This window comes from Bubalus kerabau, chromosome 6, assembly GCF_029407905.1.
Source record: "Bubalus kerabau isolate K-KA32 ecotype Philippines breed swamp buffalo chromosome 6, PCC_UOA_SB_1v2, whole genome shotgun sequence".
In the NCBI taxonomy this organism is placed as follows: domain Eukaryota; kingdom Metazoa; phylum Chordata; class Mammalia; order Artiodactyla; family Bovidae; genus Bubalus; species Bubalus kerabau.
Window position 1 is genome coordinate 563,090 of NC_073629.1, and position 23,475 is coordinate 586,564.

The 23,475-nt window shown below is 44.6% G+C and overlaps 1 protein-coding gene across 1 annotated transcript in view; it reads left to right on the top strand.

Moving 5' to 3' along the window:
- Window positions 1–23,475, top strand: part of LOC129655850 (uncharacterized) — an 86,859-nt gene that overhangs the window by 12,025 nt on the left and 51,359 nt on the right. Inside the window, 2 exon segments of the mRNA XM_055586674.1 lie at window positions 786–957; window positions 16,136–16,253. Coding sequence (XP_055442649.1) covers window positions 786–957; window positions 16,136–16,253 — 290 coding nt within the window.

The window sequence follows — 23,475 nt, forward strand, 5'->3', positions numbered from 1 at the left end:
GTAAGTTGGGGTAGCCACTATGGATAACAGTATGGGGGATCCTCAGAAAATTCATAGGACCACCATATGATCCAGCAGTCCCCCTCGTGGGCATATCCCCGGACAAAACTCTAATTCAGGAACATACATGCACCCCCATGTTCATAGCAGCACTATTCCCAACAGCCAAGATATGGAAACAGCCTAAATGTCCCTTGATAGTTGAATGATTAAAGAAAATGTGGTACATATATATGAATATTACTCAGCCATAACAAGAAAGAAAGAATGCCATTTGCAGCAACATGGATGGAACTAGGGATAATTATACTAAGCAGAGTAAGTCACAAAGAGAAGAATAAATACCATATCACTTATATGTGGAATGTAAAATATGGCATGAATGAACCTATTTACAAAACAGAAACAGACTCATGGATACAGAGAATAAACTTGTGGTTGCCAAGGGGAATGGAGGGAGGGAGATGGACGGACTGGGTGTTTGGGGTTAGCAGATGTAAACTGTTACATTTGGAATAAACAACAAGGTCCTACCTTAGCACAGGGAACCATATCCAATCTCCTGGGATAAACCATAATGGAAAAGATATTTAAAAATGTATGTATATGTATAACTGAGTCACTTTACAGCAGAAATTAGCACAACATTGTAATTAAACTCTACTTTAAAAAAGACGTTATATAACTGGCAACACTTGTCACAGTCTTCTGTTGACTCTCGATTCAAGATGGTACACCCCATGGGTGTCCAGTCTACAGCTCTTGCCTCCTTTTTTTTCCATTAGGATGGATGAGAACTATAACCTCTTGCCTCATGGAGTCAATTTCCAAGATGCCATCTTTCCAGACACTCAAGAGAACAGAAGGATGTTTTCTAGCCTTTTCCAGTTTTCAGACTGTTCACAAGGGCAGCAGTGGCAACTTTCTCATGACTGGGAGGTTCAAGAAGACACTAGGGTAAGAATTGGCTATACCCTGTGCTACAGACTCCTATGAATGTTGTGAGCAAGGGAGTCAAGAGTCCTCCTCCAAAGTCCAGATCAAGAAGTATTTTTCACCCTCTCCACAGCCCTCCCAGAAGTTAACAAGCACTGCTCATAAACTCTGGAGTCCTCAGGCTGTACTGTGTGACACGAGGTTCCTCACAAAGTGAGGGGACAAGATGGGCTGAAGGTTGGCATGCTGTGCCTCAGTTTCCTCTTCTGTAAATTGGAAGCCATTGTAACATTGTATCTTAGGGTGGATGCAACATGATTTAACTATGTAGGGAATGTCAATAGGTAAAGCCTTTAGTGAGGTTTTTGAGAGTAAGCACTCAATACACTGAGCTGTTATGACTACTTCTGTTGTTGATTTCAAATACTTACGTATGTTTTTACTTGGCCCTGATGGGTCTTGGTTGTGGCATGTTGGATCTTCAATCTTCCTTGCAGCATGCAGGATCTTCAGTTGCAGCATGCAAACCCTTAGTGGCAGGATCTAGTTCCCATGGAACAGAAGGATCCGGATCACTCTGGGCATGAAGATAGAAAAGGCATCTTTCAGTCTGAGGCAGATGCCTGAGTTGTGGGGATATTTCAAGGACTATCGCTTTCTCTGTGCAGTGGCATTGTTGCAACTGAGCCAGGGGAGCAGGGAGGCCGTGTGGCCCATCGCTCCCAGTCCCCCACCAAGGTGTTTATAGGACCATGTGATAGACCACAGGAGACAGTTCTGATGTGGGTTAATAAACCAATGTTCATGTATTAGGTGGTTTCCTTCTTTCCCCCAGCTGTGGTGCCCTGGGTGGGGGTGCTGTCTTTCTCTTGTCTGGTGGGTGGGCCTAGGGGAGTGGCCTTGTTCTTCCAAACCTCCTGCCCAGGGCATGTTCTTTGCACAGAAACTGTTCTCATCGTGGGCAAGTACATCTGACTGAGGAAAAGTGTTGATTCTTCCTTTCCATACATTACCCAGGGTTCCTTCCTTAGGCCTGCCCTACTGACAGTTCCCAACTCCCTGACCCCTCTTCAAGATTTGCCAAAATTTTCTGAGTGCTTGTCATATATTTCACTCCCCACATGGATCTAAGCACTTTTCTTTCCCCCTGCCCCACTCTTTTTTTTCTTCCTACCTGACTCTTAATCTGTGCCAGCGCCCACTCCACATTGAACTGGACTCACCAAGTATAAGCCTGAGTATCCCCAGCCTAGATCAGACTATAGAATGTTCATATTAAATCTTTTTAGTCTTGGTCCTGTGGTTCTCCATTTTGTGGGATTTTTGCTTCATGTCCTAAATCCTTGGTAATAGTACATTGAGGTCAAGAGATTTGATATTGATCCAAAAATACCTCACAGCTGAGCCCCAAACTCTTTAGATATATAACTGATTAGCCCTGTGGTCACACAGTGAAGCTATTAACATTTTACTGCAATTAGATTTTCCATCATTCAAAATGAATAGAACAATGGGACTGTGGAGAATTGTTTTAATGTGAAGGCAGTCCTATTTTGGGTGGTCAGATGTTGATCTTGGGGAGAATTCCTTTTCCCTTCCATCATCCTAATCTCTTAGATAACAGAGGGTGGGTATGTATGTTTGCACTGAGTCAGAAGCTTTTGGGGAAAGAGAATTAATTGTTCCAGGTTGCTGAGCTGCTGGCAGAGCCAAATTGAGGTGTTGATGGACTTTGTATGTATCACATCTTGGCTCCTTCTGCCCACTTTGAAAGGTACCACATCAGAGCTGAGTTAAATTAGCTAGTTCATTTGAGAATTTAGGTTTAAAATAAAACTAAGGTGCTAGAATTTATATTTTATGATATTCCTTGAGAAAATTTTACTTTCTCTGCAGTGATTAAAATAGGTGTGAATTGAAGGTGTCAGAATTAGATGAAGAGTTATGGACAGTTACTTGTTTCTTTCTTGAAAAAAAAAAAAACAAAAACAAAACAAAACTAAAACTAAAAATTATCTGCCTTAAAAAAAAAATCAAAAACTTATATTCAGTTGCACTGGATCTTTGATACCATGAGGGCTTTTCTCTAGTTATGGCAAGCAAGGGCTACTCTTTGTTGCAGTGCACAGGCTTCTTATTGCAGTAGCTTCCCACATCGCAGAGCACAGTCTCTGAGCACATGGGCTTCAGTAGTTGTGGGTTGTGGGCTCACTAGTTTTGGCACACGGGCCTAGTTGATCTGCAGCTTGTGGAATCTTCCTGGACCAGGGATCGAACAAATGTCCCTGCTCTGGCAGATGGATTCCTATCCACTGTGCCACCAGGGAAGTCCTCTCTGCTTTTTCTGTGTGAAGATGAGTATCCTGCTTTCTCTCCTATGCAGGGTAAATAAATCATGTTACGACACAAACAGTCTGTTTTTCCTAAGGTGATGGGTCTTCCATCTTAGACGGGGTCAGAGGAGCTTGTTTGGGTCACCTTTTTATTCCAGTTAGACTCTTGCTAATGGAAACATGTGAATCCTTCATTTGTTCTGAGACCATTATGAATGGCCCTGGACAGTGCACATTACACAATTTCCCTATATCACATGCTGTGTCTTAGATGACGATGAATTTAGGGGGCACACTAATGAATTCTCATCATTTCCACTGTTGCTGCTGCTCTTCTCTTAAGTCCCCAGTCAGCTCGAGCAGTGTGTTTAGATCGTGGTCATGAAGGGTGCATCTCCTCCTTCTCATTGTCTTGCAGCATCACATGAATCTGGGACTCTAGGGTCAGTCCGGAGGTTAAGAAATGGAACCAGAGGAAAATCTGATGTAGGGAAACTTTTTGTGATACATACCCAGGACAACCTGCAACTCTGTCCTCAGCAGCCAAATCCTCCCATTCTCTAATTCCATCCTTAGACATCCCACCACTCCCCCCTCCCCCCAACCCCCCACCCCCACCCCTTGTTTCAGTCAGTGGAAACATAAGCTTGCTTTCAAAACTTGCCAAGGAATCAGCAGCACTCCTAACTGTTCAGCATCTCTCTGGTTCAGTATCATGGTGTTAATGGGGCCTCCGGGGATGTCTTCAGCAAGTTAGAGCATCCATCCCATTTTCTGGCAGGGTTCTCTCCACGCCAGCCAAGAACATTTTCCTTTCCTTACTTCCCTGTTGGGTGAGTGTAACAATCAAAACAAAAGTTGGCTGTTTTCCTCTCTCAGCAAGTCCCGTCCCCCGGGACCACAACCTAGACTGACCCACACATACATCAATCTGACCTAGAGTGTCATGGGACTGACATAAAATCTGTGGAAGACCTCCTGTCATCTTTCTTTTATGCCTTTTTAGAGTTGGGAAGGATGGTGAGGGAGGTGCCATCCTCATCAGGCAATCAGGATTGGCTGTGTCATTTTCAGAGGCGTGATCTCAGACAGAACCCTTAATTTCCCAAAACTTCAATTTTCTCCTTCCCTGATAGCTCAGTTGGTAAAAAAAAAAAAAATCTGCCTGCAATGCAGGAGGCCCCAGTTTGATTCCTGGGTCAGGAAGATCTGCTGGAGAAGGGATAGGCTACCCACTCCAGTATTCTTGGGCTTCCCTTGTGGCTCAACTAGTAAAGAATCCCCCTTCAGTGCAGTAGACCTGGGTTCTATCTTTGTGTTGGCAAATCCCCTGGAGAAGAGAAAGGCTATCCTCTCCAGTATCCTGGCCTGGAGAATTCCATGAACTCTGTAGTCCATGATGTCACAAAGAGTCGGACACCACTGAGCGACTTTCACTTTCAAAACATATAAACTGTCTCAGGTTGTCCCAAGGACCCAATTAGATCATAGGTTTGAAAGCACTTTGTCAGTTGTAAAGAGTGATGGAGGGGTTTATGACTATAAATGGATAGTTAGAAAGTATGGCTTTAAAAGTTTAAGATGATGGAACTTTTAAAAAGCATCCTGTGTCTTCCCAGGGCAGTGGCAGTGGGAGCAATGGTGACAGGGTAGGTGGTGGAGAGGGGAACAGATGATGGGGAAGCTCTCATGTGTGTTGTAATTCATTCAACAGAATTTACTGGGTTCTTGTCACAGAGCACTTAAAAATTCATGTACTGAGTTATAAACCATGTTCATGTGGGTTCCCAAATCTGAAAGTATAAAATGGTAGTCAGTAGAGTCTTTTTCTCTCACCTCTGACACCCATCCACCCAGTTCCCACCTACCCTCCAAACGAATAACCACTGTTAATAGTTTCTTGTAAGCTTCCAATGAGTACTCTCCCCCAACAAACAATTAAGTCAAGATTCACTGTCTTCTTTAAGGGCGTGGCAGCCCACTCCTATATTCCTGCCTGGAGAATCCCATGGACAGAGGAGCCTGACCGCCTTGAGCCCATGAAGTCACAAAGAGTCATGCCAGGAGCCAGCATGGGTGATCCCACCCATGACAAGTTTATGTGGAAGAGATCTGATGAGCAAGGTGGATCAGGACTCGAGGCACCCCCTGGATCTGCTTGAGCATCTACCCCAAAACCAGAATCTGTCTGTCTTACTATTTTGTGCCTTTCACCAACTCTTCTGACATTAACAGGGGGCTATCCCCGACCACCTTTCTCTGGAAAAGGTCAACTTAGGGCTTTAGTTAATAAGTCTCCTGGGCATGATAGGAGTGTTTCAATTCAAACCCCTCTGATGGCTTTCTAGCTTACCTGACAGGTTTATCCAGACTCTTGCAGCTACGCACGTTATTGTTCACAGCCTCCCAACAGTGAGAGACATGGGAAGCCTAAAACATTCTAAAAATATAGAGCCTTTCAAAGAGTTAAAAACTATTAGAGTAGTGCTGGTGTAAGATTTCATTGTTGAGCCAATGCTTGCTGCCAAGTGCCCATATCACTTATCCATTGTGCACCTGGGAGTGCATTAGTTAACATAGTTGGAATGTAAGAAAAACAAGTAGTAGTCTTAGAATTAACTACGTCAGACCTTTGAGCTAATTGGTTCTTTGTTGTAACTCACTGCACCTTTGCTCCGTGAGAATGTAATTCTGTTTAGCACTTTCTGAGGCTGACATAGATTAGAAATATAAAGAAAAAACACTTCAAGGGAAAATAAGTTTTCTGGTTGAGTAGCCTTTATCGAAAAAGGGTCATAAAATCTCCACAGGCCTCCAAGGCCAGAAGATAATGTACACAACATTGTTTATGGGAAAGGTATGCAGAGAAAAATCCTAGTTTCGATAAAGACAAAACAGATGTAATGTTTGGGCTGACTCTATATGACTTTGCATCTTTCATATCCCTCCATGTACAAGTCAAGGTATAAAAATTCCTTTTGAAAATAAAGTTATGGGCCTCGCTCACCGAAGCTTGGTCTCCCCGTGTCATTCTTTCTTTCCTTTTCTTTCTTTCTCTCTCTGTTCTTCTTTCAGGATGACTCCTTGGGGACACAGGGGCTCTCTGACTTCACTTTTTTGCCTGGGCTTCTAAGACCCGATCAGGAAGGTGCCCTGCATCTTCACCGGGGAGGCGGTGTCCTGCGTCCTCACCCCACCGAGAGGGCGCCTGCAGCCTCCGTGAACAGAGCAAGTTCCATGTCAGGAGCTTTATTGGCTTTCTGTGTAAACCAAGGAAGATCAAGCCTCTTTCTCTCCCCTTTAACTTTCCTTATCGCCGACGCCGTCATCCTGAGGGATTCCCTGGATCCTGCTGGAGCTGGACCCCAGCAGAGTCGGACACGACTGTGTGACTAACACACACTTTTGGTACCAGTGGCACTGCAATGTGCACACGTGGTTGTGCCCTGCTTTGTTCACGACTGGGTACGTGTAAGTAGACATGTAAGTTGCTATATCTAGATATGTACGCTGGTTTAAACAGCTGTGTCTTATTCCATTGTATTAATGCCTTACTGTGTATTTAATCAAGTTCCCTGTTGATAGGTATTTACACTGTTTCCAGTCCATGGATATTACATGGGATGTGGACATGTATGACATTATATCAGTACACACCTCATTTTGTGGAATTGTTGAGTCCAGTCTTTAGCAAGTGACTGTTGAGTGACTGCCATGAGGCAGCTTTTGTGTTAGATAACAGAGTTTCAATGTTGAGAAAAAATTTAGAATATAATAATAATATATTTATAAAAATATAAATTTTAGAGTATAATTATTGTTAATAGTTTATCTAAAAGCTCATATCATATTTACATTTTTTAGTTTTTTTTTGTTATTGTTTAGAGGTACTTTCTTGTTGACAAGCTTGTGACAGATATAACAATATAGCAATTTTTAACTTATAATAAACCTAGGCACTATGAAAATTTTGTGCTTAATGTTAGTGACTCTTAGACATGTCTATAGTAGAGTAGCAAAAAAAAAAAAATACTAGATATTTAATATTGACTATTTCCCAGTTCACGTGAATCTGAAATTCATTTAGGTCAATGTTTTCTTGTATTTACAACTGTTTGGTTTGTAAGGGCTTCCTTTTCTTGAGACCATTTAAATAAGAACTCAGAACTTGAGCAATATTATCAAAAAACAGAAGACTCACACTGAGACATACATAAATCCAGACAGACGAACAAGGGATCTTCTAGTTTTCCACCTGAGATTTAAAATATTTATTTGAACCACTTTTTTTTTGGGGGGGGGGTTGGCGGTGGGGGGAGGGGGGTGGTGGCATGAATACTGGATTGGGTTGCCATTCCCTTCTCCAGGAGATCTTCCCAACCCAGGGATTGGACCCAGGTCTCCCACATTGTAGGCAGACACTAGGGAAGTTGTTGAATTCTGTGGCAAGGATTAACTTCAAGCGTTGCCCTAGGCAGGCCTTTGTAACAAGCTAATTGTTTTTAATTGCATATGCAAAAGAACCAGCTTTACAGTGTCCAAGAAAAAAAGAAGTTTCCTTGTAACCAATTTTGTCTGGTTCTGTAGAATATCGTGGCCGTCCTAGGACAGGTCATCTTTCCTTTCTGTAGTCATAGTTTTATCCCTGAATTATAGACAGATCAGCTGATAAAAAGCTTGGCTTGTCTCTGTGGGGTGGATTTGCTTGTCCTTGTGTTTCATCTGAGGCAGTAGTGAGGCCACGGGCCTCTCCTGGACGTGGGCATGGGGGCGTGGCACACCGGGAGCACATCCGGGGCAGGGGGTCCTAGTTGTGCTCTCAGGGGTCTCCACTGCGTCTGGGAATGCCCATTTCTTGAGCTCCTGGGTTCCCAGCGATTGGCATCCAGCGAGTGGAGTGGAGGGGTGTGAACCACAGGTAAGGGAACTGAGACTCGGTAAAGCAGGGAACCACGTATTCTGCCCTCTCTGTTGGCACAGTCTCAGAGCCCCCTAACCTGGCGGTCACAGAAAGGCCTCGCCTTTGGGGTCAAGGCCTTTACCTCTTTACCCTGTCGCATAAAGCTCAGACCCGCGCGGGTTTTCCCAAGCAGCCTAGTGCCTGCTGGAAGTCCAAGGGATTTATCCTGCCTGGTGATTTCACCTGTGGGGACTTCAAAACCCTTACTCTGGCCAGCTGGCCCAGCCCTGCTTCTGCCACTTTGCAACCCAGTGGGCTCTTGACCACCTGCTGGGATGGGAAAGGGAAGGGTCCACCAGTTTCACCCTAGATATTTAGTAGGGTGCATGGATTTAAACACCTGGTGGCCACCCAGGCAGAAAAGAAGGGAGGAGGGCACCTTGCTGCCCTTTCATGGTGGAATCTGTGGCTGTCGTGCTGAGAGGGGTCCTTTCCATGGGAACCCTGTGCAATAAGCTTGGTATTTTGGAACTGAATAATTAAAACGTGTAAAAAATTTCAATTATGTGGTGCTTTAATTAAAAAAAAAAATCAAGCTCCAAGTTTTTGCAAATTGAGGTCTAAAAATTTGAAGGCCTATTTTCCTTCCACTGTGGCATTCTATGAAGAAATGTGTGGGTTTTTTTTTAAGAAAAGAGTCAGAAAAGTGAGGGAAACAGAAAACCCAGAGTTGCCCCTGTAGTTTGGCGAAGGCCTTAGGAGGTCACTTGTAAATGCTGCTGGCTGTTGGGAGGCAGTCTCTTCCTGTGGCTAATGGGCACAGAGCTCTGCAGACTTGTCCTTTGCATGGATGTTCTTGGTGGAAATCCAGCTCGGAGCCATCTCCTGATGTGTAAGAATTTCCCAGACTAGAGCCCTAGGCATATCCTGCAGGGCCAGGGGCTCCTTCCTTCATTGTATCTGTCTGTCTGACTGAAAACCAGCAATGACATATTTTTCTTTCAATCTGGTCTCTCATCCAGGCCTTGGAGTAATATTTCCCCTCCCCCTCAATAGACTTGGGTTCCAGGGATGAATTATAGTCAGTTGTCCATGATTTTGCAGATGAGGAAACTGAGAGCCAGAGCGGGTGGAGGACTGTCCAAGGGAGAATGGGATATCCTTCCAGGAACTCTGGCTCCTGGGTTTTTAATGAGCTTCCCACCCAGCATGGTCATTAATTGGCAAGTGTTGACATTGAGAATAAACTATTGGTGGAAATGTAAAAGGCTTTTTTAAAGAATGTGCCTACCAGCTGTGCATCTTATGGAGTATTTTCACTGTACTCCCCAACCCTTGGAAAGTGCTGGGCACAGGGTAGATGCTTCATCATTTTTATTGAATAAGTTCAATTTCACATAATTATATCCATAGTGTTGGCAACACTATGAGGTATATTAGAACAGTGATTGTCACAGTTGGTACTTCACAGATCAGTAAAGAAAGAAAACATTTTATTAGGAAGGCTGTAAAAGAATTGCTAAGTTTTCAGTTTATCCCACAAGGATATTTTAAAAAATGAAACAAATCTCTCCCTTCATCACCAAGGCTATCGGAGGTCTGTTGAGGACCCCATGCAAGGGAGGTTCTACCTCTTAGGACACCCCTGCTTCAGCATCTCCCTAAGCCAGCAACCTGGGACAGTCGAGTACACTTGAAGTTCCTTCCTTGACCTCGGGAGTTTTTTTGGAAGACAATTTTTTGACAGACAGGGGTGGGGGAAGCTTTTGGGATGTTTCAAGTGCAGTCCATTTATTGTGCACTCTATTTCTATTTTTTTCCCCTGGTGGCTCCGTTGGTAAAGAGTCTGCCTGCAGTGTAGGAGACCCGGGTTCAATCAGTGGGTGGGGAAGATCTCCTGGAGAAGGAAATGACAGCCCACTCCAGTATTCTTGCCTGAAGAATTCAATGGACTGAGGAGCCTGGTGGGCTACAAAGGGTTGGACACAGCTGAGTGAACAAACACTTATTTCTAGTATGATTTCATCAGCTCCACCTCAGATCATCAGGCATTAGATCCTAGAGGTTGGGGGCCCCTGCTTTAGTTCCCTCTTTCATCTTCTACACAGCTCCAGCCTGCTTCCTCCCCTCTTCCACCTGCAGAACTACCTGCCGGGCTTCTCTGAGTGTGACTAAGAGTCTCCTTGCCTCACTTCCTTTCCTCTGAGTCCCTTCTCCTAACTGGGTTTCCCTGATCTCCGTTTAGGCACTTTTGCCCCAGGTGGTGCTAGTGGTAAAGAACCTCCCTGCCAATGCAGGAATCCGATCCCTGGGTTGGGAAGATTCCCTGGAGGAGGGCAGGGCAACCCACTCCAGTATTCTTGCCTGGAAAATTCTCATGGACAGGGGAGCCTGGCGGGCTCTGACAGTCAGACGTGACTGAAGTGACTTAGCACAGCATACCAGAGGACCTTAACACTGCAGACTCACGTGATTGTTCTGGCTCTTTGGAGTCCCTTGTCATTCCACGTGTATGTTAGGGTCAGCTTGTGTATTGCTTCCTAAAGGCCCTGAGAGGGTAACAGGCAGGAAGGCTGGGGGTCTCCAGACAGAGGGAATAGGCTGCAAGTGTCAGACGTTTTTTTCTCTCTCTCTCAAGCAGCCAGAGGAAACAAACTAGTGTTACATTTTTTCCCCTTCTCGATACAAATTTAAAAGGATGTTTCTCTGAAAATTCTGTGTTGCAATGATGACTTCTGGCTCCACCTGAACTTAACTTTTCTCAAACCTTGAGCTAAGCAATGCATTTTTTCGTAAGGAAATGTTTGTCTTAAGCTATGTTAATATATTATGTATTTCCGCTAGACTCTGTCTTCAGGTTGTTTCCCCCTAAAGGCTCAGAACTGACTTGACAAACCAGTATGTCTTACTCATACCTTGTTCTCCTAATCTATGTTAATGAAACGATATATTTGCCTGGAAATCTGCCTTTCTTCAAGATTCATGTCAATCATTTTATGGTCCAGGATGACTCACCTGCTGCCAATGTTATCTCAATGCATGTTGTGGGTGACAGGCCTGGTGCCATTCTCTGAGACATTGCCTTTCTTTCCTTAGCAGACTGCTAGTGGCTGTATAACATCTGGCTAAAGACCAGCAGGGGGTACTCTTACTGTGCCCATCTGAAGTCTATGTCAGCAGCTTTCTCTATCTCTTTTATACTTTAATAAAACTTTATGACACAAAAGCTCTGAGTGATCAAGTCATATTTGATCTTCATTTCAGATTGAAGATGCATTCCATGGTATTGCCATCTTAAGTCTTTCCATCGCTATGGGATATCTGTACATGTATTCAGGATATTTTTTCAGCAATTGTGTATAATTTCCAGTGTGCCAGTCTTGTCATCCTCATTACATCCATGGCAAAGTATTTTATTAATGTTGACATTATTGAAAGGGAATTTTTTTTAATTCCTTTTCAGATTATTTGCTAGTGTATACAGATAAAACTGTGTAATCATTCATTTTTATCAGTTTGGACAGCTTGATAGTTGTCTTTACTTTCTTTACTTTCTCATACTTTAAGATTATCCTGTCTCATATATGTACTGCCTCACCCTTAATCTCAGTCATTTATTCAAAGAACTTCTGTCCTTTTATTTTTTTTAACATTGAATAATTTTTGACTATGCTGGGTCTTTGTTGCTAGATGTCTAGTTGTAGTGAGCAGAGGCTGCCCTCTAATTGCCGTGCCATGGCTTCTCATTGCAGCAGTTTCTCTGGTTGCAGAACTTGGGCTGTGTAGCATGCAAGTACTTCAGTAGTTGTACAGGGGCTTAGTTGCCCCTGGGCATGTAGAATCTTCTAGCACCAGGGAGTGAACCCGTATTCCCTGCATTGGTAAGCATATCCTTTACCACAGGACCACCAGGGACAAATGTCCCTTTCACTAGAGAATGATATGCAAAACATACATGTAGGAGCTAAATATGCTCAGCTGACAATATTCGGAAATATATACATGTATTCCAGCTTACCTTTGAACATATTCAGTTAAAGGTAATTTGTGATGATGTCTCCATGGATCTTGGAACCTTTCCTTTTGTTTCTCCATAACTTCCCATTCCAATGGTAAGATACCTGGCTTCCACCACTTGTCACGTATAGAATTCAGTGCTTGTCCCATATGGTTACTGAAAAAACTGTCAGACTGTCTTCCAACGGGGGCTGTGCATGCATCCCACCAGTATCTTGAGTATGTTTCTGTAGGATAGTTTACTATCAGTATACCCTCCGTGGCCAGGTGTCTATTTCAATCTTTACCAATTATGAATGAGCTTGTTTGCTCTAGTGTTCTTGGACAATTTGAGTACAGATTCTTTGTCAGATATGCATTTTTAAGGGAAATAATTGTATTTATTTTTGGCTGTGTTGGGTCTTTGTGTGTGGGCTTTTCCCTAGTTCAGGTGAGCGTGGGCCATAACTAATGGTGTGCGGGCTTCTCACTGCAGTGGCTCCTCTTGTGGGGCACAGGCTCACGGGCTTCAGTGGTTGCAGTATGTGAGCTTGGCATTGTGTCTTCCAGGATCTAGAGCACAGGTTCGGTAGTTGTGGCACATGGGCGCCATAGCATGTGGGATCTTCCCATAGCAGGGATCACATCTGCATCTCCAGCACTGGCAAGTGGATTCTTTACCACAGAGCCACCAGGGAAGCCCTCAGGCATATTTTTTATTCTAGTTTTCCACACATGTACCTGGTGAGAAAGGCCAGAATCAAGAGGCCTGGCCACTGGGAGTCCTCAGCCACAGTTCTAGCTGTGCCATCCAAAGCTCTGGGGCCTTCAGCGAGCGCCTCAGCTTCCCTGGGACTGTTTCCTCCCCTCAGAAGTGCCCTGCTGTTGGACTGTAGCCCACCAAGCTCCTCTGTCCCTGGGATTTCTGAGGTCAAAATACTGGAAGGGGTGCCACTGCCTTCTCTACAAGGCCGCATTTGGAAGATATTTTCTCCTGGATTGTGGTTTTGATGAAGGAAGGAGGATCCCTTTCAGGGCTTGAGAATGGATTCTTGTCTGACACTTGGAAATGAATTGTCCGTGGTGAGGAGTGCCGTCAAAGTGAGAGACTTCATTGGGAAGGGCTGCTGGGGCGGAGGGCAGGAGGGTGAGGGAAACGGAGAGAACTGCTCTGCCACGTGGCTCACCGTCTCAGGGTTTATGGTCATTGGGTTAGTTTCTGGTTTGTCTCTTTCCAGTCATTCTGAATTGGGATCCTTCCTGGGGGCACACGCATCACTCAGCCGAGATGGATTCCAGAGAGGAGGATCCTGGGAAGTTGCTAGGACCTCTGGACTGCAGTCTCCTATCTCTTTTTGACTTCTCCAGAATCCTGGTTGGTGGTAGCTTGTTAGTCCCTTGTTCCTTACCAGGACCTCCCATTGTAAGATGACTCCTGCAAGTGCTTTCTCTTCTCTGTTGCCTGGCAAGGGTGGGTGGTCAGTGGTTCATTTAATAGTGTGTCTTTTGGTTCTCTCGAATAAGGTCCTTCACAGAGTAAATGTATAAAATTGTAAAAGTCAATGTTTTAAATAATTTATATTCCTAATTTGGTAAGTTGGCTTTTTTGTTGTGTTATAACTCATCACCAGACCAAAGGTCATGTAAATCTTTTGTTGTTTTCTAAAATTTTATAGTTTTTTAAATTGAATTACGGTGTTAGTTGCAAAGTTTGTGTTTCTGTTCATTTCATCTTTTTTTTAAGTTATTTATTTTTAGTTGATTGATCATTGATTTACAATATTGGTTTGATTTGTCATACATCCACATGAATTAACCATAGGTGTACGTGTGTCCCCTCACTCTTGAATCTCCCTCCCACATCCCATCCATCCCCACCTCTCTAGGTTATTACAGAGCCCCAGTTTGAGTTCCCTGAATCATAACAGCAAATTCCCACTGGTTGTCTATTTACAAATGTTGGTGTACATACATCCATGCTGCTCTCTCCATTCATCTCACCCTCTCCCTCTTGTTCCCCACCCTTGTCCATAAGTCTGTTCTCTATGTCTGCATCTCCGTTGCTGCTGTGTGAACAGATTAATCAGACCCATCCTTCTCGATTCCATGTTTTTCTCTTTCTGACTGACTTCCCTGTTTAATACACTCTAGGTTCATCCCCTCCATTAGAACTGACTCAACTGTGTTCCTTTTTATGGCTGCATTCCATACAGGCTCTGATTGTTCCTTAGCCATGTTTTGAGGAGGGTCATGGAGCTATTCTGCTCCATTTCAGTTTGGGCTTCCAGTCTGAGTGCTCACAGCAGAGCTGCTTGTGGGTGAACCCTCTGAGGTCTGTGAGCGCGGGGCCGCCCGCTGGCGGCCCGCAGGGGGCGCCAAAACCCCTTCTGACCCGTGGGCACAGGACGCTTTGCCTTCAGACTGGGCTCAGTGACCAGCTGGCGGGAGCTTTGTCTCCTCAGGGCCCTCAGGGCTCGGGCTCCTGGGTAACGGGGCTGCGTCCCAGCTGAGAGGAGCAGGGTTGCCTCAGTGCCCACCAGCAGGGAGGCACTGCAAGAGGGTAAAATGAGGACGAAGTAGACGTTTCCTGTGTCCAGCTGAGCGCTGACCGGAGGTCCATCTCAGAGGACTCGGGGAGGGAAGAGCTCCATGTGCAAAATGGCGGGTTTTCAGTTCAATTTCTGTTAGATGATCCAGAGGATGACCTTCACTGATGTTCTTCCGAGTAGATGGCCAGTTTTCCTGTCACTGTTTCTTAAGAAGATGGTCCTTTCCTCTTCACTCGTTCCTGCTTTGATTTTCATGAACTGACCACGTACATGTGGGTTTATTCCTGGGCTCTCTATTCTTTCCTGGAGTCCATGTGTCTGTGTTCCTGCCAGTTCCTCACTGTGGTGGTTACTACAGGTCCGTGATGTAGTTTGAAGTCGGAGAGGAAGATGCCTCCAGTGGTGTTCTTCTTTCTCAGAGTCTTCTTGGCCATTTAAGGTCTTGTTCAATATTAGCAGCCTAATATTAGGAATACTTCTATTTCTGTGAAAAAGGCCATTGAATATTATTTTGTGATTGCAGTCAGTGTATTTGTTGATGGCTTTGGTTGGAATGGACATTTTAATTCCTCATTGTTCCAGTGTGTGAGCATGGAATAGTTTTCTGTTTATTTGTGTTTTCTTTGGTTTCTTTATCAGTGCTTTCTAGTTTTCTGACTTCTGGTCTTTTATGTCCTTGATTAAGTTTGTTGCTAGATGTTTTATTCTTTTTGATGCAATTATAAGTGGGACTTGCTTAATTTTTGTTTCTGATTGTTATTAGTGTATAGAAACGCAAATGATTTTTGTACATTTATTGGGATTGTAAGTTGTAGTATTTTATATGATTGTAAATTGATTGGAAATTATTCAACTTTACTGAATGTAGTCTAACAACTTTTTGTGAAGTTGAAAGGTTGTTGTTGAATCACATGAAGACACCAGGATTCTTGGCCCCCGGAGGAGAAGAATTCAATCTGGGGCCAGAGATGAGGCTTGATCACTCAGAGCTTTTGTGTAATAAAGTTTTATTAAAGTATAAAGGAGATAGAGAAAGCTTCTGACATAGGCATCAGTAGGGGGCAGAAAGAGTACCCCCTTGCTAGTGTTAGCAATGAAGTTACGTACTCTCCAATGAATCCAAAGAATGTCAGGAGGTTGTAAAGACTTCACCAGACCTACTCCCATAATTTACATTTTAAGATAACAGAATTAGCCAGAAGGTTTAATTCAGAGACTGTCCTCAGGCAGGATACATTATTGTTATATAATCCTAAGAAATGTAGAGAAGGAAAAAAAAAAAGTTTGTCCTTTCTTCCTCCTTGAGAATTCCAGACCCCTCTCTCCTTGGGGACCCCTAGACTTATCAACCTGCCTAAGAAATGACTCTCTCAAAGTTATTGGGAAAATTTTATTTGTAAAATCTGTTTCTCCTGCAATAGGTCATCCAGAGGACCCAAGGCATGGTGGTTACTAATAGACTTCCCACAGTACTTCTTCATTCCATGTGGACTCCTTCAAGGGCAGTGAGCATCACAGCATCCCTTGAACTTCGTCTGGGTAAGTCTTGACCTCTATAGGAAAGTTTCATGCCTGTCTAATCTGATTTACTTTTATGGTATTGACTTGTTTGTTTTGAAACATAATTTACTTTCCGGGAATTTAAAATGTACAGAAAACTCCTAGCAATGGGAAAAGGGCTCGCATTTGCCACATCATCTAAAATACTCTATATATTTTATCCAAAATGGGTGCATTCTCCTGAAAAAACCTGCACATAATCTCCAAAATCAGGAAATCATATGGTTTCTACAGTATAATGTAATCCACAGCCCCACTTCCCTTTCAGCAATTATTCAATTGTATGAATATATCTTTTCTTCTCATCCTTTTTTTTTTTTTTGGAACACATGTATACCTGTGGCAGATTCATGTTGATATATGGCAAAACCAATACAATGTTGTAAAGTTAAAAAATAAAATAATTTTTTTTTAAAAATGAGTGTTACTGAGATTTTCAGTGATTTAGACAAACTTGATGGATTTAAAGCAGACATGGTGAATATGGGATCGGCATGGCCTTTTCTATATGGATATTTTTCACTAAAGATGGTTTTAATGTTTTTTCATGATACTCGGGGTTCCATTTGAATCGGTGCAGGGGTATCAGGCCTTATCTCGAGTGGATGGGGAAATCAGTGCCTTTGGGATTGTGGCACGACCCACGAGGGTTCCCGTTGAGTTTCAATGTGAGACAGGCCTCCTCTTGAGGGGCAACAGGAACGTTGGGATTCCTTTCCAGACAAAGCCGGGGAATCGACCTTCATCTCGAGATGAGGGGCAAAGGGGCTCAGATTGAGGTGTGCTGGGAAAATCGGTGTTCCTTTTGAGTGGGCACGGGTATGCCGGGGAACTTCTGGAGTTTCATGAAGGGTGTGGAGTACCGTTTCGAGTTTCAAGACGGAACATGGGATTTCTCTCAAGACGCTGCAGTGGGAAAGGGTCTCATCTCGCATTGAGGGGAGAATCCCATGGTTTTCCTTGAGGCTTGGCAGGAAGTTTGGAGTTCCTCTTGAGTTGCGACGTGGACCTCAGGGTCCTGCTCTTATTGCCTCAGGGAAGTCAAGTCTCATTTCGAGTTGTGACGGGCACCTCGGTATTCCACGCAAGTCACTTCAGGGGAAATAGGCTTCATCTAGACTTGTGTCCAGAAACTCCGTGTTCCTCTCCAGTGGCGACAGGGATCTCGGGGTTGCGTTCAAGGTTCACCTGGGGAGTCAGGCCTCATCTCGAGTTGAAGCAAAGAACTCTGCTCTCCTCTGGAGTTGCGACGGGTATCTCCTGGAGCCCTTTTAGTGGCCTAAAGGGAGTCAAGCCTCCTATGGAGTTTTTAGAGGGAACTCGGGATTGCTCTCTAGGCTCTGCAGGAAAAGAAGGGCCTCATCTCACGATAACGATGATGGGGGAATCCCGTGGTTTTCTCGAGTTGCGGCGGGAAGTTTGGCATTTCTCTCGAGTTATGACGGGGAACTCAGGGAGCCTCTCGTGTTGTCCCAGGGAAGTCCAGTCTGCATTCGAGTTGCGAGGGGGAACGTGGGATTGCTCTCGAGTCATGGCAGGAGAATCGGGCCTCAATTCGCGTTGAAGGGGGAATCTCGAGGTCTTTCTCAAGTTGTGGTAGGAAACTTTGGTTCCCTCGAGTTGCGATGGTGACCTCAGGGAGCTTCTCATGGTGCCTATGGGAAGTCAGGAATCCTTTCGAGTTGTGAGGGGCCTCTCGCGATTCCTCTGAGGTCAGTGTAATGTAAGAGGCCTCCAGTTGAGGTGGGAACCTCAGGGTTCCTCTCCTGTTCTGATGTGGCTCTCGGGGTGTGTCTGCAGTTTCAAACAGGGAGTCAGGTCTCGATTTGTGTTGAGGCATGGAACTCTGCTTTCCTCTCAAGCTGTAAAAGAGGTTTCAGACCTCCAGTCGAGTTGAATTGGGGACCTGGGGCTTTTCTCGAATTTGCAACTGGGGTATCAGTCCTCCCTTTGTGTTGTGAGTTGATTCTCGGGGTTCCATTTGAATCAGTGCAAGGGAATCAGGCCTTATCTCGAGCGGATGGGGAAATCTGTGTCTTTTGAATTGTGGCAAGACCCCCGGGTTCCTCTCCAGTTTCAATTTGAGACCGGCTTCCTCTTGAGAGGTGATGGGGACCCCGGCATTCCTTTCCAGATGAAGCAGGGGAATCGACCCTCATCTCGAGATGAGGAGGGGCAAATGGGCTCAGATTGAGGTGTGCCGGGAAACTCAGTGTTCCTCTCGAGTGAGGACGGGTAAGTCGGGGAACTTCTGGAGTTTCATGAAGGGTGTTGAGTACCGTTTCGAGTTTCAGGAGGGAACGTGGGATTTCTCTCGAGACGCTGCAGTGGGAAAGGGCCTCATCTTGCGTTGAGGGGAGAATCCGTGGTTTTCCTCGAGGCTTGGCGGGAATTTGGGGGTTCCGCTCGAGTTGTGATGTGGACCTCACGGACCCACTCGTGTTGCCTCAGGAAAGTCAAGTCTCTGTTCGAGTTGTGAGGGACCTCTCGGGATTCCTCTCCAGTCAGTGCAGGGGCATAGGGCCTCATCTTGAGTTGAGGCCAGAACCTCAGGGTTCCTCTCCAGTTCTGACATGGATCTCGGGGTTCCTGTGGAGTTTCAACAGGGGAGTCAGGCCTCATCTCGTGTGGAGACATGGAAGTTCGCTTCCCTCTTGAGGTGTAAAAGGGGTGTCAGTCTTCCTTTCGAGTGGACATAGGGGTCTGGGGCTTTTTCTTAAGGTGCCACGGGGCTGTCACACCTCCCTTCATGTTTTTTGTCAGTTCTCGGGGTTCCAGTCAAGTCCGTGCAAGGGAATCAGGCTTATCTGGAGTGGATGGGGAAATCAGGGTCTTTTCAAATTGAGGCACAACTCCCTGGGATGTGCTCGAGTTTCAAGGTGAGACCGGCCTCCTCTTGAGGGATGACAGCAATGTCCGGATTCCTTTCCCAACGAAGCAGGGGGATCAACCCTCATCTCGAGTTGAGGAGGGGGAAAACGGGGCTCTTCTTGAGTTGTGGCGTGAAACTCGGTGTTCCTCTCAAGTGGGGATGGGTATTTCGGGGACCTTCCTGAGTTGCATCAAGGGTGTCAAGTACCCTTTCGTGTTTCAAGAGGGAATGTGGGATTTCTCTGGAGACACTGCTCTGGGAAAGGGCCTCATCTCACGTTGAGGGGAGAATCTCGTGGTTTTTCTCGAGTTGTGGCGGGAAGCTTGGGGTTCCTCTCGAGTTGCCACAGGGACCTCAGGGACCAACTCGTGTTGCCTCAGAGTGGTAAGGTCTCTTTTCGAGTTGTGAGGGACACGTTGGAATTCCTCTAGAGTCACTGCCGGTAAATAGGGCCATGTCTAGAGTTCAGTCGGGAAACTCAGTTTTCCTTTCTGGCAGCAACAGGGATCTCGGGCTTCATATCAAGGTTCAACTAAGGAGTCAGGCCTCGTCTGGTGTTGAGGCATGGAACTCTGCATTTCTATCGAGTTTTCAAAGGGATGTCAGGCCTCTGGTGGAGTTCAGGTGGAGAATTTGGGCTTTTCAAGAGGATAGGCTTGGGCGACAGGCCTCCCATCCTGTTGTGAGGGGATACTCGCTGTTCCATTGCAGCCGGTGCAGGGGAATCAGGACTTATCTGGCGTCCTTTTTCCTTGCAGCAGGATCCGCGGGGTTCCACTCGAGATTCAGTTGGTGACACAGGCCTCCTCTTGTGGTGCGAGGGGAAGTTGGGATTCTTCTTGAGCTGAAGCAGGGAATGGGCCCTCATCTCCAGATGAGGTGGGACACACAGGGCTCTTTTCGAGTAGTGGCGGGAAACTCGGCTTTCACCTCGAGTTGTGACAGGGATCACTGGGCCCCCTTGAGTTGCATGAAGGGAGTCAAACCTTCTCTCGAGTTTTGAGAGGGAACTTGGGATTGCTCTCGAGGTGCTGCAGGAGACAAGGGCCTCATCTCGCATTGACGGGGGAATCTCTTGGTTTGTCTCGAGTTGCGGCGGGAGGCTTGAGATTCCTCTCCAGGTACCACGAGGAACTCAGGGAGCCTCTTGTGTTGCCTCAGGGAAGTCAAGTCTCCATTCAAGTTGCGAGGGCGAGTGCAGGAGTGCTCTGGAGTCACGGCAGGGGAATCAGGCCTCAATTCGCATTGAAGGGGGAATCTCAAGGTGTTTCTCGAGTTGCGGCAGGAAGTGTGGGTTCCCTCGAGTTACCACGGGGACCTGAGGGAGCCTCTTATGTTATCTCTGGGAAGTCAAGAATCCTTTCGAGTTGTGAGGGGCCTCTTGGGATTCCTCTCGAGTTGGTGCAGGTGACCAGGGCCTCATCTTGACTTGAGGCGGGAAATTCAGGGTTCCTCCATAAGGATGGTGTCATCTGCATATCTGAGGTTACTGATATTTTTCCCAGCAATCTTGATTTCAGCTTGTGCTTCATCCAGCCTGGCATTTCACATGATGTACTCTACATCTAAGTTAAATAAGCAGGGTGACAATATACAGCCTTGACATACTACTTTCCCAATTTGAAACCAGTCTGTTGTTCCATGTCCAGTTCTAACTGTTGCTTCTTGAACTGCATACAAATTTCTCAGGAGGCAGTAAGGTAGTCTGGTATTCCATTTCTTTAAGAATTTTCTACAGTTTGTTGTGATCTACACAGTCAAAGGCTTTGGAGTAGTCAATAAAGCAGAAGTAGATGTTTTTCTAGAAGTTACTTCCTGGTTAGGAAATAGCTGGGTGTAGCTACAGTAGAATCAATCAATTTCATCAATTTCATAGAGAGATATTTTAATAGTTGTTCATATCTTGTGTTTTACACCAAAGATTAGGGTGATGTTTTCATTGTTTTCATTGCTAGGGTGAACTTCTCAACTTTAACTGAAACATTTATATTATCCTCTAAAATTTTAGGGCAGTTTAAAAAAGTTATGAAACATTTTATGTTACTGATTTTTTTTTTTTGTAAACTGGAGGAATGCTAGACAGAAAGTTACTTAGTGATAATATGAATTTTAATTTGGTAAGAGATGATAGTTGGAATTGAGGCTGATACGTTTGCAAACTAATTTTTTCTTTGTTATTCGATATAACTTGCAAAATGCCAGAGTAGCAATTTTTAATATAACAATTTGTCTCCTTTTAAAATGTGTATTCTTAAAAAGGATGGTGGAGATAAGTAGAAAATAGTTTAATGTAGTGACTTATTTTTCTCCAGCTGATCTGTTAATAAACCCAAGAGCCCAGTAACTGTTTTGTCCAAAATGGTCTAATGGCCCTTGCTAAAACTTTTCCTACTGTGATTCTGTGGGATTCTGCAGGGCATTCTCATTCTGGGGCCATTCACCCTCCCTGTCATAAGCAGGCAAGTGAGAATGTCAGTAACACTGAAAACCATGCATAGACCCTACGTTTTTTGAAAAATACATATTAATTGCAAATACTGATAATATGATTATTAATAGTGATAAACTATTTCCAGTTCACGTGACTGTGATCTGTGTGTAGTGACTTCACAGCTAAAATTACTGTTTGCAGCATGTGGTCCCTTTCAGCTTTGTTTTAAAGTAAAACAACTCACTGATTATTTTTCTTTCTGAAGAAGAAAGACTTGTGGTTCTATCTTAGAAAATTGACAACTTGGTTTTCTTTGACTTTTCTTTGGCCTTTTGGCTCCTCTTTGCATGCTAAGTCATTTCAGTCGTGTCTGACTCTTTGCAAACTTATGGACTGTATCCCCCAGTCTCCTTGTCCAAGGGATTCTCCAGGCAAGAATACTGGAATGGGTTTCCATTGCCATCTTCCCAACCCAAGGATTAAACTGGGGTCCCCTTGTATCCTGCATTGGCAGGTGGATTCTTTACCCCTAGTGCCACCTGGGAAGCCCCACTAATCCACATGGCAGGCTAATTCAGATTCGTGGTGCTGCCTTTTCTCCCTTTCTTGGGGACTGCACTTCTGTTTTTCCACAATCCATTTTGTGAAACTGGTTTTCTCCACCTTCATCTACTGGTGAAGAAACTGACCTTCCTCTATGTGAATCTAGGTGCAGAGGCTGCAGTGAGGCCTCAGGGGTTATGGGTTCTTGGGGATCTTCGGTTCCTACAGTGTCTTTGTGTTTCCTCCACAGAGAAGCCTGAGGTGCTGAGGCTGACCATCTGAAGTCTGTAGAGTGAAATCTCCTAGAAGGACAGGCTGGAAAGGAAGTTAGAGAGTAATGTGCTTGCTCCAGAAGTTTGTAGCAGAAACGTTAATAAGAAGGGATCCTTTCCAGTTATCTTTTCTCCTTATCCTCTCTCTCTTCATTTCCCTTTACTTATTTGATGCAACCCACCCCCACCACGGTGGTTTTTCTGGAGCCTCCTGGCATTTTATTCATATCTCTATCATGTGAATTACTTAGGTTTAGATCTGATCTGTATCTACTATCTGTCTTCTGTGTAGACTACTAACATTTCAAGACCTTTGGATACAGTATATACTTAAATATTGAGTGAATAAATGAAGATATTTTGTTGAAAAAAGATACAAATATTAATAAAATATCTACTTAGCACATGAATGCAAGTATTATATTTGATGGAATTCTGCATGTGCTGAAAGAGACTGAGGACCATTTTAAGGGCTCACCACCAAGCTCCAAAGGTTACTTGATAGATATATGCAGAGAGACTTAATTTTAGTTTTGAATTCGTGGAGAACAGGGTCAAGGTGTGAGAGTGACTTGATCATTCTTGGTGCATCTTTGGAAAATCAAGGCCGTTATCTTCCTTTTTTGTAAAAAAAAATTTTAAGTATATATGTTTATTTGGCTGTTCCTGGTCTTAGTTGCAGCACATAGGATCTTCATTGCTACATGTGGGATTTTTAGTTCCTCAACCAGGGATCAAACCTGGGCCCCCTGCAGTGGGAACATGGAGTCTTAACCACTGGACTGCGGAAAGTCCCTTTTTTCTTTGTTTGAATAAATGCTTTCCGAAAAATTTAATTTTATTTATTTATTTCTGGCTGGGCTGGGTCTTTGTCACTATGTGCAGACTTTCTGTAGTTGTGGTGCTGGGGCTTCTCATTGCAATGGCTTCTCTTGTTGTGGAGCATGGGCTCTAGGCACTCCAGCTTCAGTCGTTGCAACTCGTGGACTTACTTGTCCCTTGGAATGTGGGATCTTTCTGAATCAGGGATCAAACTCCTGTCCCCAGTATTAGCAAGTAGATTCTTAACCACTGAACCACCAG